Source organism: Staurois parvus, unplaced genomic scaffold (assembly GCF_062004578.1).
Source record: "Staurois parvus isolate SC_StPar_1 unplaced genomic scaffold, SC_StPar_1.0 ptg000498l, whole genome shotgun sequence".
NCBI lineage: Eukaryota > Metazoa > Chordata > Amphibia > Anura > Ranidae > Staurois > Staurois parvus.
In genome coordinates, this window is record NW_028318294.1 from 6,420,434 (window position 1) to 6,435,972 (window position 15,539).

Sequence of the window (15,539 nt, forward strand, 5' to 3'; positions counted from 1 at the left end):
ATGGAAATTTTTTAATTAACCACAAAAGGGATCTCTCGGTGTTTCAGTGCTTTTATCTTTTTTTTTTTTTTTAAATTGTTGAGATACAATAGATTTTTTTTGGCGCATATACATTCACATTTTGATTTCATCGCTATAAAAAATGGGGCGGTACACTTTTTTATTATATAAACCGCATAAAAAATGCACTCTTTTCAATGAGTCAGCTGACTCATAGGTTTGAATTAGAGAATGAGAGCGGTAAAGCATAACCACAGTGTAGCGCTGCAAAGCAAGAAACAGAAACTGTATGTATAACTAGAAAAGCTACAATTTCTGGGGGAAATTGTGTGAAGTGTTCTTGCCTCAACCATGGTCATATTGTGAAAACTATCAGGACTATGGCTTAGCCGTGGACATTTGTAGTGGCAGCAGGGATAGCTGAACGTTTTGATATAAGATTTGTGTAGGTGGGCTTGAAAATGATGGAGTGATGGCAGTTTAGAATCATGTCCTGATTTTTCAGCTCACACTCTAGCTTTTGTCACTCTGCTGCCTGCTCACACACCTGGGTTCCTATGGCAACTCACTCTGCAGCAAGGGCAGAGAAGAGCGGTTAAAAACAAACTGCTCCAACTTGCTCACTTCACTGGCGGTTGCCATCTTCAAACGGTTATAGTTTACAAATTATAAATCCTACGCAGAAGAGCTTTATATTGTGAGAATCACAAGACCCAGACCTACATTTTGATGCATAGTATGTCTCTGAAATATTAAAAATGAAGGCACAGTTGCAGTTTAGAATTTGCCCTTCAAATTTGAGGTGGCTAAAGTGGAGTTTCAATGAATGAGTTGCAAACAAATGGTCATATTGTGAAAACTATCAGGACTATGGCTTAGCCGTGGACATTTTTAGTGGCAGCAGGGATAGCTGAACGTTTTTATAGACGATTTGTGTAGGTGAGCTTGAAAATGAGGGAGTGATGGCAGTTTAGAAATCATGTCCTGATTTTTCAGCTCACACTCTAGCTTTTGTCAGCTCCCACTCTAGTTTTAACATTCCGTCATTCATTCCTATGGGACCAATTTCCCCACAAAAACGCAGATATTTTGTGAACCATTCGGCAAAACGTTCCACAAAGTAATAGCACACCAATCGAGAACAATCCGCACGTTTCGGTATATTACTGTCTATGTAGTCTAAAAACTGTGGGAGGAGTTAGGGTGGTAAATTTGGCTATAATAATAAGAATATATATGTGAGATAACAGTAAGTGGTCTTTCCATGCAAGATCACTTAATAAGCAAATACATCTGGCCCTATGTAACTATATAAAGTAATTAAAACATTTTTTTAATAAACATTGTCAGATATTGATAAAATTATTTAGATCCGGCTTATCCCTTTAAATATTTAACATAATTTTACATTCCTTTTAACAAACGGAATGTATATATTTCGGTTTACTGCCCCCTTATGCCCTCATCTACAATGCAGCATTTATTTTCGAAGCCTTAGGGACAATAGTTTACACAATAGAGAGAATTAGGTTTGCCACTGCTTGAATAACCAAACGTTATGGTTAATTTTAGTGACTCTGGCAAATCCTAGGCTTGGAGTCTGTGGTCTTGAAATGAACTAACTGTAAATTTTATGAGTCTTTGCCCTGTGGTCAGGCTTGCCGAGAGCTGTGTCTTTAAAGTCAGGTGGCGCATTTGTCAGCGGTAGACCTAAAAACTCTATTCTGAGCCTGGGCGTTCTTTATGAGCTCCTTCACCAACTTTTAAATCTAAAACTTATTTCCACTTGGCTGAGTAGGTCCTGGATTCAAGCCAGATAAGTAGGCTGTAGCCCCGGAGGTCCTTCCAACTTGAAGGGTTTAAATTACTGGCTCTGCATCCAGACTTTTAATGTGGAGTTGTTAGAAAATAGCTTCATTTATTATTTAGAAAATGTTAAAACTGCTGCTGGAAATATTTCCCTTCAGCTTTAAAAATAGAATTTTTTACCGTAGTTTCTGATTAGCAAATTTCACCATTCTTCTTGAGTATGTGTTTAGTTGTAGCAAATTACAGATTGCTTAGATTGTCAAGTCAAAAGTTATTCACATTTCATATGTGATTTGGGCTGCATTCACACTTTTGCGTAGCGGGAACAAGCATGCTCCTTTTTTGGATGACATGCATGGCATGTTTTTAAAACTCGTGTTTTGCAATTGCACCATGCAATTGTGTTGTTCAAAGATCGCAGCAGAATCGCTTTTAAGGAATAATAGCACCAACATGTGCGTCACTCATTCTGCCATGATTTAGGATTGTGGGCAGAATAGCAGCGATTTCATCCCATGATCCCAGATCGCGAGAGGTAAACAGGGCCGTAGGGCTTAATCACACCAGCTGTTGCGCATTCCCATGTATTGCGCTTTAGGCCAGCCCAGTAATTACAGTGGGCTGCCCTATGCACGTGAAACACTTAAAAATAGTGCAGGCACCAAAATGTATGGTACTGCATTACTAGATGTGTAGGGTGGCACCTGAGCACGTCTGCAAAAAGCAGCTAGTTTTTGTGCAGTTTGGGAAAAAAGCACAATATTGCATCTGTTCCTGCACTGCACCTGGTGGGAACAAGCCCTTACAACTGTACGCTTAGTCAGGGGCGGACTGACCATTTGGAAACTCGGGCACTGCCCGAGGGCCCGGGGTCAGTAGGGGGCCCCATGAGATGCCCCCGGTACCAGGGGCGGACTGACCATTAGGAAACTCGGGCACTGCCCGGAGTCAGTAGGGGGCCCCATGAGATGCCCCTGGTACCTTTTTCATAGGCTTTTTTGAGTTTGGGCAAGGACACAGGGGCCCCATGATCCCCTATTGCCCGGGGGCCACATGAGTTGTCAGTCCACCCCTGCCTGTTACCTTTTTCATAGGCTTTTCTGAGTTTGGGCAAGGACACAGGGGCCCCATGCCTGGGGCTCCATGAGTTTTCAGTCCGCCCCTGCGCTTATTTTAAATTTCTCAAAAGATCGGTCGACCCAAAAGTATTACTTAAGCTATGGCTAGATTATTGAATGATTTGGGGACTCCAGCCATAAAATCCGCAGATCCTAGCTCCAATCCTGCCACCTTGGAGTCTCATTTCTTCTTCTGGAAATGGTAGTTATAATTAAAGGTCACCCAGAATCAGATATGACATGACTAAAGCCCATGTGCTAGTATGCACCACATATATATTTATATATATATATATATATATATATATATATATATGTCCCTGCTGTAATGTACCTTTTCTGAAAAGGTGAACTTACACTTCACTATCAAAACTATTGATGAACTACTGAGGAAAGTGTAAAATTAAAGTTTAAAGTGAATTCCCTGCCTGGCAATTTCTAACCCCTGCACTGGTCCCTAGTAATGTACTGACTATGCTGACTGCTCTTCATCTGCTGTTCATGTCAACTTCTTCTGGCAACTTCTCTCTGTTTCAAGTGCCATAGAGAGAAGTTGTCGGGAGGCCCCATCAAGATTTTGCTATGGGGCCCCATGATCTGTAGTTCCTCCCTTTTTGTGGCCTAAGGCAATTGGCCTTCTAAACTTCTTGAGTTATTCCACCTCATCCTCAAGAGATGCTTCATCTACACACCAGGCCAGGACACACCTCTCAGTCTACATTTTCCCAAAAATCTAATGTTTTCATCCTTATCCTTAGATAATGTATGCTAATCCTGGGGGTGTGCCTATCAAAATACTTTCCTATTATCATAAATACAAACACAAAAAAGAAACAATGTTCATGTTTAGAAGAGAAAATCGTGAAATGTAATTCCTTTACCACTGTGTTGGTGACCTTGACATAAACATCGAATTAATAGATCTTTTTTTTTCCTGCAGCATTGCATATGAAAGCTTTTTACTGTCCATCAGACACATTTTTACATTCCTGCAATCCCACTTGGGTTAATTAAACAGGTTTTATTTCATTTTCCCAATCATAAAAAGATGTAAGCATACAATTTTGGCCTCGTTCGAAGCCTTAGGCTGCCTCAGCGAGCTCCATTGGGATTTCTGTTACTTCCTAAACAAGAGCAATACAGAGTAACTGTCCACAGCCTCAGATGATATTTATGATAGTTAATTATTTTTTATTTTTATATTTGTTTTGTTTCACTTTTTCATACACCTGTGCTAAAGGATTAGCACAAACCCAAGAATATGCATAGGAAAATAAAAAATGTATATAGAAACAGAGGCTTTGTCCCATACACATATATATATATATATATATATATATATATAAATATATATATATATATATATATATTTTTTTGCATAGTTTTCCTGTATAGCTTTGACATATTTTTTAAACATTATATCAGGATCATAGTAGTTTTCTAGTACAGGTGTATGAGCAATATTTTAATTTTGTTTATTGAACCATTAGACCTGATTACTTTTGAAGAGCCATTAAGACTCTTTTTGAACAAATACACATTTATTAAAGGAAGCACCCTTGACTCTACATTCATAAAACACTTGAGGTTTTTTTTTTTTCCTTTAATGGTGTGCAACAGATACAATAAAACATAGACTTTGCTTAACCAGTTCCTGTCCGGCCCATGTACATAAACGGCAGGACGGGAGCAGTGCCGAAGCGGGTGGCTGTTTATAAATGGCCCTCGCATTCACTGCCTGTGTGCACAGCTCTCACAGTATTTTTCAATGGCTGCAAGAATGCAGCCAGAAAGAAGGAGAAATGATTGCTTTTACAGCCTTTATGGGTGTAAAAGCAATCATTGTAAAAAGAGAAAGAAAAATCTTCATTACCCCCCAAGTAGTACAGTGTCACTATGGTGACACTGTACTGCTCGGGTGATGGTATCTTAAAAAAACCCATAAATAATAATATAAAAATGTAAAAATAATTTTTGAAAAATTATAATTTTTGGTTATAAACTAATTTGGGCTATTTTTTTTAACTAAAAAGATAGCTGAATACATTTTGGCCAAGATTTATGAAGAAAGATTATTTATTAGCAACGTTTTATAAGAAAAACACTTTTTTTCAAAATGTTTGGACTTTTTAATTTTTGTAGTAAAAAACTAAAAATCCTAGTGGTGAATAAATACCACCAAAATAAAGTTTTATCTGTCTCAAAAAATGCTAAAAACTTCATATGGGTACAGTGTTGCCTGACAGCGCAATTGTCATTCAAAGTGTGATAGCACTGAAAGCTGAAAATTGGCCTGGACAGGAAGGGGGTGAAAGTGTCCGGACTTGAAGTGGTTAAACTGCAACAGCTTACAAAATGCTTAAGTCACATTTGAAATGCCAATGAGCCTTGCGAGGAGTACATGAAATAGGCACAATAAACAACCATGGCAAGGTGCAACGATATGTACACAAAGTTCAACAAATAATACAAAATATGCAGTGGTAGGCGACAGGTGCCTTTGCCGGGGGTAATCCCCGATAATATAAGAGATAAGAGAATCCCCCACACTCCTGGAAGGAACTACTGAGGATGTGGCCAGGTCAAATGATGTAATCTTAGGTAAAAATAAGAAGACAATTAAGAGGATGTCTGATGCAGGGGATCCAGCTGCGTTCTAGTACTTGAGGTATTTAAAAAAAAAAGAGCAGAAACTGTTTTCTTTCAGACTTTCTCTTTCTTTTTAAAGCCTCATACTGAGCCAACTAAATAGGCTAACAGATGGGCAGGACAAACAGAGAGAAAAGGGCAGGAGGGACTTTCCTTAGGTGCATTGAATAATTGAACTTGTAGAGCACAGGAGGGTACTTTCTGTGTACTTGTTCCTTCACAAGAGCCTGAGGAGTCAGTTAGTGATGATGTAAGTGGCCACCATTTTGGTTGATTTTAGTAATTTTAGCTGTGTTAACAAGTGTATTAGGCCCATTACAATATTATTTTTAAAACAAAACTGCAGTTGTCCATTAAATAATAATAATACAGTACATAGGATCTCTGAACAGATATTGACCATCTGAGTTGTTTTTTACAAGTACGTCAGTCTAAAGTGACCAATGACCATTGAGTATCTTATGTAAGAAATTTGTATCTCTAAAACTATGTGGGGGACAGATGTGTGTTTTTCCTAACTGGAATAGGCTAAACCAGGGGTCTCCAAACTTTCTAAGCAAAGGGCCAGTTTACTCTCCTTCTGACTTTAGGGTGCCCTGACTTTAGCCAGTGGGAGTAGAAAAGGCCCTGCATCAGTGCCCCATCATTGGTTTTAATGGGAGAAATAGTGCCCTAATGTTGGTATCAATAGGAAAAATAGTTGATGGTGTCTGTAGGGGGAATGGTTCCCATGTTTGGTGCCACTTGGTGGAATAGTGCACCAAGGGCCAGATAAAAGCAAGCAAAGGGCCACAGTTTGGAGACCACTGGACTAAGAGTTACAGGGGAAAAATCCTGACATTGATAAAATTATTATTATAGACTGCCCATAAAACATGGATATATTTCTTTATTCAGATCCTTTATCAAGGAAAGAATGGAGGATTTACATGGGAGTATACATTACCATATTCTCTTAATGAAGAGAACCTTGTGAAGAAGACAAGCTATTCCTGGGTTCCTGTCTTTACCGATTGCTCTGTCACTTGTGGCGGTGGTGAGTTGAACAATTTTTAAAATTTTTTTTAAATGGCTGATTTCTCACTTGCTTTTGGCTTTAACTGTATACACAGACCTTAGCAGATTCGACTATACCCACAATAGCAAAGTGACCCTCCATCATTGATTATGAATTCCAACTAAAACTACATCTATTGCAATTACTCCTGAATGCAGGAGTTTTGGTGCGCTTTCAGAAGTGCACCACACCTGCAGGATATAATACTGTTGAAGTCTATGGCAAAGTGCAGCTAACCCAGGGAAGTCGCAGATGCACTGCTCTGCACCCACGGTGCCGGTAAACCCCAGCACGTCAGTGTGAAAGCATCCTTAAAGGGGCTCAGAACAGTAAGGGTTCAATAACATTTTCAGTTTGACGGATGGTAAAACCCTATAGGTAAGATGTATTTTTACCACCCCCACCCCCACTTCTCACCCCTTTGCTGCAGTGGCCAGGGGTGTACACATGTCGCAGCTGCAGCAGGAGTTATAGGCCCTGTCTTGGTTGGTGGGTGTAGCCCCTGCCAAGCATGACCCATTCAAGTGAATGAAGCCTCTGTGCAAGTGCCCTGCAACTTTGTGCAGTACAGCAAACAAGGGGTTAAAGCAGGCAGCGTTATGTTGCTTTCTCACCATCTGTCTTAACCCCTTGGACCCCGCAGAAGCATGCAGTTGTGGGGCACTTGCAGAGTGGCCCCATTTACTTGAATGGGTTCGCAACTGGCAGGCAGTAGCTCCCACCAAAAGCAACAGGGGGTTTAATTCCTGCTGTGGAATGTGTATGACTATGACATGACTGTATTATGATAATATTTTAGCCAATGTAAATCAAAGAGCTAAATAAAATGCTGCTATCCTTAGACAGAGGTCACTGTTGGAAGAGACATAAAAAAAGTTCATTGTTTGATTAAACCTATTTGCTTATTCCCTCTAGCATTCTCTACAATTGTAACATTGCATCTCTTGTTTATGCTACATAATGGCCACTAGATGGAGCTGAGAAGCATGTGAAATAAATCTGTCTTTATAGACAGATTTATTTCACATGCTTCTCAGCTCCATCTAGTGGCCATTATGTAGCATTTTACCTACATAATAAAAGAACATTCAGAAGAGAAGCTAGCCTAAAGAACATTTATTTTTGCCCGATTCACAGAGAACGAATACAGATTTACTGGGTGGATGGCTGTGTGCCTATTTTATACATAGAGCCCCCAAGTGTCAGTTTGCACATTCACTACACATAAATGGGTTGCGACTGGCAGGCAGGGCCCACCAAAAGCAAGAGGGGGTTTAATTCCTGCTGTGGCATGTGTACACCTTTGGCTGATGCCAAAAGGGGGTAGGGATTGGGAGAGTTTCAATAGCAGGGTTTTATCACCACCCCAAGGGTGCCATTGCTGAATGCAACTAAGGGCTCATTCACAAGTGCAGCAGGCACTGCTGCTCCTCTGAAAAGTGATCTAAGTGTGTTTGACAGGTGGTGAGCAGGCGATATGTTGTCTCCTCAACACCTGATTGCAACGCATGATTGTCATGCAATGCATGTGATTTGGACACGGCAGTATGGGAATTAGATGTGACTTTGTTCCTGGTGATCTTTGACTTCTTTCATGTTGTTCAGGTAGATCTCCACCTCTTTAAAGTTGCCTACCCCTGTGCTAGGTGATCTTCCTATACCTGACTATGAGGAAGCATCAGTCTCTGTACAACATTCATTTGGTAAATCAGATGAACATAAAATCCAATATTAAATTCCAATCCACCCAAAACCTAACATGGCTCTTGCCTTCCATACAGTTGCATCAGACATCTTTACTTTGAGTGGTCAGGACAAAAGTTAGGTACTTGTCTTGTTTTCTTGTGTTTTCATCCTTGTAATGAGGTCTTGGATGAAGTGTGATGGGCCCCTCATAGCAAAACCATTACGGGCCACCCATCTCTCTTCCATCTAAAATGGAATTCATCTGTGATACAAATACTAATGGCTTCCTTACAGTATTATAGAAATGACCAGATTATATATACATTTCTTTTATCCAAATGTATTTTCCAAGAAATTTTTTCTACTTGATACTATGCAGCCAAACACTCCCTGCTTCTCTTTGCTTCTGGGCCCCAATGGCTTTAAAACCCTTGCCCGTAAAGGAAATAATAAAGTCCAACTGCACCCGTTTTTTTTTTAGCTTTGGATAGAGAGGAGATGATCATTTCTACCAGGTTTTTATTTCTGCTTGGGAAGATATCTCGAACTCGCCATCTTTGTGACAGTCATACATTGTTAGGTTGTAACTGGGCTAGCAGGGCAAGGACAGCTAAAAAAAAAATATTTTCAGAAATGTTAAGTTTTCCTCAAATGCATCATTTACTGTCTTGACGGTTACCCTAGGTTCACATCTGTGCGGGTGGTGCCGCTGCGGATCCGCATGAAAATCCGTGCAGCCGCACCACCCACACAGAGAATTGCGGACCCTCCGGGTGCCATTATTTCTAATGGCACGCCGCCCGCACTGGGAAACGCAACCGTACTGGGAAACGATGTTCCTGCACGGGTTGCGTTTTCAAAAGAAGTGCAGGGACTTCTTTTCCTGCATGTCACAGTCATGGGAGTCCATTCAAATGAATGGACTCTCGTTCCTGAGCAAAACGCAACCCGCACGGCCGCATAGGTGTGAACCGGGGGGTAAGTGAGGGAAAATTTACCCAAGAGGGACACATACGGCAGTGAATGCCAGACAGAGGTTTTAATCCTTTCCCATTCTGTTTAGAATGAAATAGGTTTGGCTGCGGTTGGGCTTTGAACATTCCTTAGCTAGTCAAGATGTATTAACAGGCTTGTGTTATGTTTATCGATGAATGTGTTTTGTATATTTTTTTAATAGACATTTTGAATAGTCTTATAATTTTCTTATTAGGTTATATGACTGTGAAGTTTTTGTGCCTTCAAGATCTTCAAATTCAAGTAAACTCCAGCTTATGTAGTTCATTGAACAAGCCTTCCCTCGAGCAAAAACCATGCAATACCCAACCTTGTCCAGCCTAGTAAGTATCTCCATATGTTTCACTTCTTTAAGAATACACTGAATCATATCCTCAGGCAACCAATGAAGGCAGTGACTTGGATGACAGGTCTTAATGTTTGATTGGCCGCAAATGACTACATATGAGACTTAAAGTAAATCTGTCACATTCTTTGGCAAGTAAGTCTGAAGGTATCATGAAAAGGTTCATAAGCATAGGTTACCTTTTGTGACAACCACATGTCAACACAAGGAGCAGATCCACAGATACAGACAGTTATGTGACAATCCCCAACTTTTTCTGCTAATACTGCTTAGTGGACTCACCACCTTTAAATAGAACAACATATCTGTGATTTTCACAAAAGTCAAATATACATTGCTTATGCTGCTCACAGCCAGAACAGTGTTGCTGTCTTCTGGCACGCTCAGTCTACTTTGAAATATAGAACATGTGGTGGGTCTGGAAATAGAAATAATGACTGCTCCAGGTGCAAGCACCAGGCTAGAAATGGAGGCCAGTACTTCTCATGGCCAGATCCCACTTTGGATTTCAAAGTAGGCTAAGAGTGCCAAAGAAAAGCAATGCTGAGTTGACTATAGACAGATTGGGAATTATGAGCTTGACTCTGCAAGAGTCAGAGAAATTAGGTTTAGAAATGTACTGCAGCGTGTAAGATAGGTGGAATCCAATGAAATGTATCAGGGTACCTTGGGTACATGGATGGTAGATGCAGAACATCCAGCACCATGGTATTTCAGCCTCTGTTAGGTCAGCACTTCCATCACTTTCCTTGGACAGTGCACAATGGAGAACTTTGTTGATGGGTATGGTTAGGTATGAACTAACATTGCTTATAAAGTCAGGCTAGCATAGATTTATATGCCATTTCAAAACCAGGGATGCTTAGTAGGCATTGAAAATACCTGCCAAACGCTCCTCTTTTTAAAGTGTTACTAAACCCACAACAGTAAAATCAGTCTGTATATGCAGTAAAGCATTTTTGTTATACTCGCTGAGGAACCTAGGGGGTTAATGGTCCGCATTGTGTAAAAAGGCTGTTTGATCCTGACTTCTCTGATCCTCCTCTTAGTATTCTGTCCCCAATCCACCTGCTGATAGAACAGAGTTTTGGGGGCAAGCTGCACGTGTTAAGTTTGGTGTGTATTGCTAGAGAGTTTTTGTTTTTCTTGGGAGAGTGCATGTGATCAGCACTGGGCCAATCAGCACTGTCCAGACAGAGGGTAAGGGGTTATGCAGTCTCATAGGACATTCAGGGGAGAAAACTCCTTATACAAGCTTTAATCAGTGTTCTGCTGGACACTGCTAGAAGTCACAAGACTGCAGTAACTGCTGATGAGAAAAGTACTGTATTTAGCAGTTTATATTTACTAAAATAATTGCATTTCCATGTTCTGTGTACTGTGGGAGACCAAGTATAGTGAATGCAGGGTCCTGGGTTTAGTAACATGTTACCAAGGCATTATAGGTGCTTTACTTGCATTATTTTTTATGCTATTGCAACCAGGGGCGGACTGACAACTCATGGGGCCATAGGGGATCATGGGGCCCCTGTGTCCTTGCCCAAACTCAAAAAAGCCTATGAAAAAGGTACCAGGGGCATCTCACGGGGCCCCCTACTGACCCCGGGCCCTCGGGCAGTGCCCGAGTTTCCAAATGGTCAATCCGCCCCTGATTGCAACCTTTTTCTATGTTGTTGGTGATGTATACTTGGCCAGCTTGCATAGTTCCTTCAAAGTTCAAGAACTGCCCAGGTTTTAGCTTGTCCTGGTTTCATAAAAGCCTCCCTGCCCAATTTTGACTGGTAGTATACAGCACAGTGGCTGAGTAGGTAGCTCCGCTCTACTAAGGAAGCACTTACCTGCAAAACAAAACTGTTAGTTTACCAATTAAGAAATGCATCAAAACATTTTATTTATTTATTTTTTTTACATTTCATCATGACTATGTAAACTGAACTATATGACCAAACATTTCTGGACACCTGGCCATATTTACAGCATTCACCACTGAAAATGGTGCAAGACATGTTTTAGCCGCAATGTGTCAGGGAGAGTAGTAATAACATGGATAGATACCCAATACAGAGTGACAGACTGTAAGGGCATATCATAGGCTCCTATGTGCCACGTCCCATAATAATAAGTAGGATGAACCAAAGAAAAAATAAAAAAGGCCAATTGTGGATGCATGTGATTGCTATGTAATGGTCTACATTTCTACAATAAAGTGATTTTAAAAATATCTTTGTTGCAGTGCCTCTATTTTTATTTTTCTTTGGTTCATCCTACTGTCAGGAAGAGTAGCCCCAATTACATAGAAAAAAGGTGCATACACTCACATGTACATGCACACAGACACGTACACACACACATACATGTACATACACGCAGACACATGTACAGATGCACACATGTACATACACACAGACACATGTACATGCATACACACACCCCTATAAAAAGTTGCAGTACTTCGTTGTTCACTCACAGAGCCGGGTACTGCACTCTAGGGGGAGGCAGAGAGCAGAGAGCACAGCACACACTCCTTCCTTTGCTTTCACTGCACTCAGCTATTGGGCAGTCTGATGGCTCCCAGTGCCAATGACAGATACAGCCTGAGCTCCGAGCCTGCTCAGCAAGATGGCCCTGGGACACACACTTGCCACTACCATAATTTCCACTCGCCATTGGCGAGCAGGCGAGTAGAAATTTCAAGGCCTGCAGTAGGTGAATACATTTTATAGCTAAATCATGATTTTGTTGTAAAAGACAAGTTTGACTGTGCCTCCTTCCACCTCTGATCAAAATAAAGACCATTAAAGGTACAATCAGAAGACTCAAGAGGTGTGATGGGACAGGAAATGCGACTTTCACTGAAGATGGTTCTGCTTATGTATTTTAACCATTTTTTTATTTATTGCTCAGGTTTGTGAAAGGTTAACTGGTGTTTTTACATGGTAAATAATAAAACCAAAATAAGCACAAATAAATCGATAAATATTGCACTAAAATGTATAAGTGTAAATGTAAATACATAAAGTTCATAAAGTGCAAAAAAGTGCTCATTGATCCATATTCCAGTAAACTCGTGACTGGATGAAAATCAAGATAGTGATCGTTATAACACTTCAAGTATAATAGTGATTCTGGTTACTGGGAAGCATTATTATATACGTATATTATATAAGTATAATAGCACTATTCTACTTGAAGTGTTATAACGAGCTTACTGGAATATGGATTAATGAGCACTTTTTTGCACTTTATGTATTTATATTTACACTTATACATTTTAGTGCAATATTTATCGATTTATTTGTGCTTATTTTGGTTTTAATATTTTATCCATTCACCATATTTCTTGTCACTGGATCTTCTCCAGTTATTGCATTGTTTTCACCAGATCATTCTTATTAGCGCTGCATACTTATTTACCATTTACCAGAGGATTTAGGGGTTCTATCCTTTTATGCCAGCAGCTTATTTGTGTGTTTTTGTGCGCTCACCTATACTCTATTGATTTTTTTTATTGGTGTTTTTACATATCTACCTTGAAGTGATGAAAAGAGAAATAAAAAAATAAAGTTTCATAAATTGTTGGGGCATGTAGTAGGAAATGAAGCCTCAGAGAATGTTTTGCTTCTCCTGTGGCTTCCCCAACAGCCTAGTAGCAATCAGACACATTATAAATGTATGTATCTCTATATTTTTCCTCTTACATTTCACTTTCAGATGCTGTCAAGAGTGACAGAAATAGTTGCTGCTACATCTTACAGCCAGATTGAGGCACATTACACGCACACAGGGCTTTTTTTCCCTCCAAAATAGGTGCAGGAACTCCCCCTTTCTGAGTCCCTCCTTGTTTCCACCCCCTACCCTCCTCTGAGAACTGTCCCTCGGTCCCCCACCTCCCAGTACCGCCCCTTTTAGAGAATACAGAACCAAGTATCATTTTGTGGTGCCTAAATCATTTTTATGGCAGTTGATAATAACAAGAAAATCAGTAAAATAGATCCACTGCACCTGGCAACAATAGATCCCACCCCAGTAAAAATTTATCCCCCACACAACAATAGACCCTCCCAGCAACAATGGACCCCATCCCAGCAACAATAGTACCCCCACACAGCAACAATAGACCCCCCACACAGCAACAACCCACAACAAAATACCACCCCAGCAACATTTTTTTTTACTGCACCCCCAGTTTAGAAAAGGCTGGATCCGGCCCTGGTCCTATACCCCCACATGTTGTGATTTATGACTGTTTTTCCTTGGAAATGCTTTACAATATTCTTTACTCTGGTGGTTCCTTTCCTTCTCTAGTGTAGTCTGTGCTGGCTGAGTTCAGTAACAGCCACACCCCTCAACGCAATCATCCTCACAATTCATTGTACTGCACAGAAGGGGAGTCTTTAAAGTGTTACTAAACCCACAACGGTGAAATCGGTCTGTATATGCAGCAAAGCATGCTTGTTATGCTCACTGTGGAATCTAAGGGGTTAATCCTCTGCATTGTGTAAAAAGGCTGTTTGATTCAGATTTCTCTGATCTTCCCCTTCTTCCAGTGTTCCCTTCTTATCTCCTGATAAGACGTGGTGTTGAGACACTCTGCACATGCTCAGTTTGGTGCGTATTGCTAGAGAGTTTTTTTTTTCTTGGGGGAATGCATGTGATCAGCACAGGGCCAATATCTGTGGGAACTACTGAAAGAAGGAGGTCTTTTCTGGTGCCGATTACACTGCTAGTCATATTTAGACACTCTGTACAACTGCTTTGATGGGAAACTGGATGAAAATGGAGATTGCTGGTACAATGCCTGTCTGGCTGCAGATCTATATCTGTGACATCAATTGAACTTTAATAGTGATTTGTATCCTGAATGGACTTCTCCTTTAAATACTATTACTAAGGACCATTGTGCATCAATGCTCTGATTTATTAAGGCTGTGAATAGGCTCATTATTAAGTCCTTATATCATAAAATGTACCATATGCTCTAAAGGTTGTTTTTTTTTGCCAATAGCTGGATAGCCAGTGATTGGAGTGCATGCAGTGCGTCTTGCGGTGGAGGCGAACAGACTCGGTCAGTGCTGTGTGTACAGAGGACAGCACAAGGTGAAGAGCTGGTGGGACATTCACACTGTCCAGTGAGCACTCCCATTCAAGTCCAGAAGTGCCATATCCAGGACTGTCCAGCAGAATGGAGCACAGGACCCTGGTCCCAGGTATTACATGGCCTTTCTGCATTGCTATTTGGAACACTTTTAAACTTCAATTAATATCTTGAACAAACAAATAACCAGCAAAACTATAAAGAATATAACAACATGTTAACAAAGAAGTCAATCTTTTTGTCTGTTGGATTTTGTTTTTATACAAGGGCAAGGTCAAAGGCTTACAAAATATGTTTTTGGGGAGTGGAAGAAGCCTTCTACAAACAAAAGCTAGATAGAATGTTCTATATAAAGTGAATCTATGATAACACTACTACACTCATCTAAATGCTGCTTTTTTCATTCTTTAAAGTGTTACTAAACCCACAACCGTAAAATCAGTCTGTATATCCATTAAAGCATGCTTGTTATACTCACTGTGGAACCTAAGGGGTTAATCATCTGTACTGTGTAAAAAGGCTGTTTGATTCTGATCTCTCTGATCCTCCCCTTCTTCCAGTGTCCCTCTCTTATCTCCTGATAAGACATATGGTGTGGAGACACTCTCCACATGCTCAGTTTGGTGTGTATTGCTAGAGAGTTGTTTTTTTTTTTCTTGAGGGAGTGCATGTGATCAGCGCAGGGCCAATCAGCACTGTCCAGACAGAGGTCAGGGGTTCTGCATCCTCTTAGACCAGAGAGAAAAGTCCTCCTACAAGCTTTAA

General features: G+C 40.5%; 1 protein-coding gene across 1 annotated transcript in view; it reads left to right on the forward strand.

Annotated features, from left to right (window-relative positions):
- ADAMTS18 (ADAM metallopeptidase with thrombospondin type 1 motif 18) overlaps positions 1-15,539 on the forward strand; it is a 138,219-nt gene that overhangs the window by 106,796 nt on the left and 15,884 nt on the right. Inside the window, exons 18-20 of the mRNA XM_089689821.1 lie at positions 6,474-6,612; positions 9,530-9,656; positions 14,685-14,886. Of these exons, the coding sequence (XP_089545947.1) occupies positions 6,474-6,612; positions 9,530-9,656; positions 14,685-14,886 (468 nt within the window). The remainder of the gene's footprint in view (positions 1-6,473; positions 6,613-9,529; positions 9,657-14,684; positions 14,887-15,539) is intronic.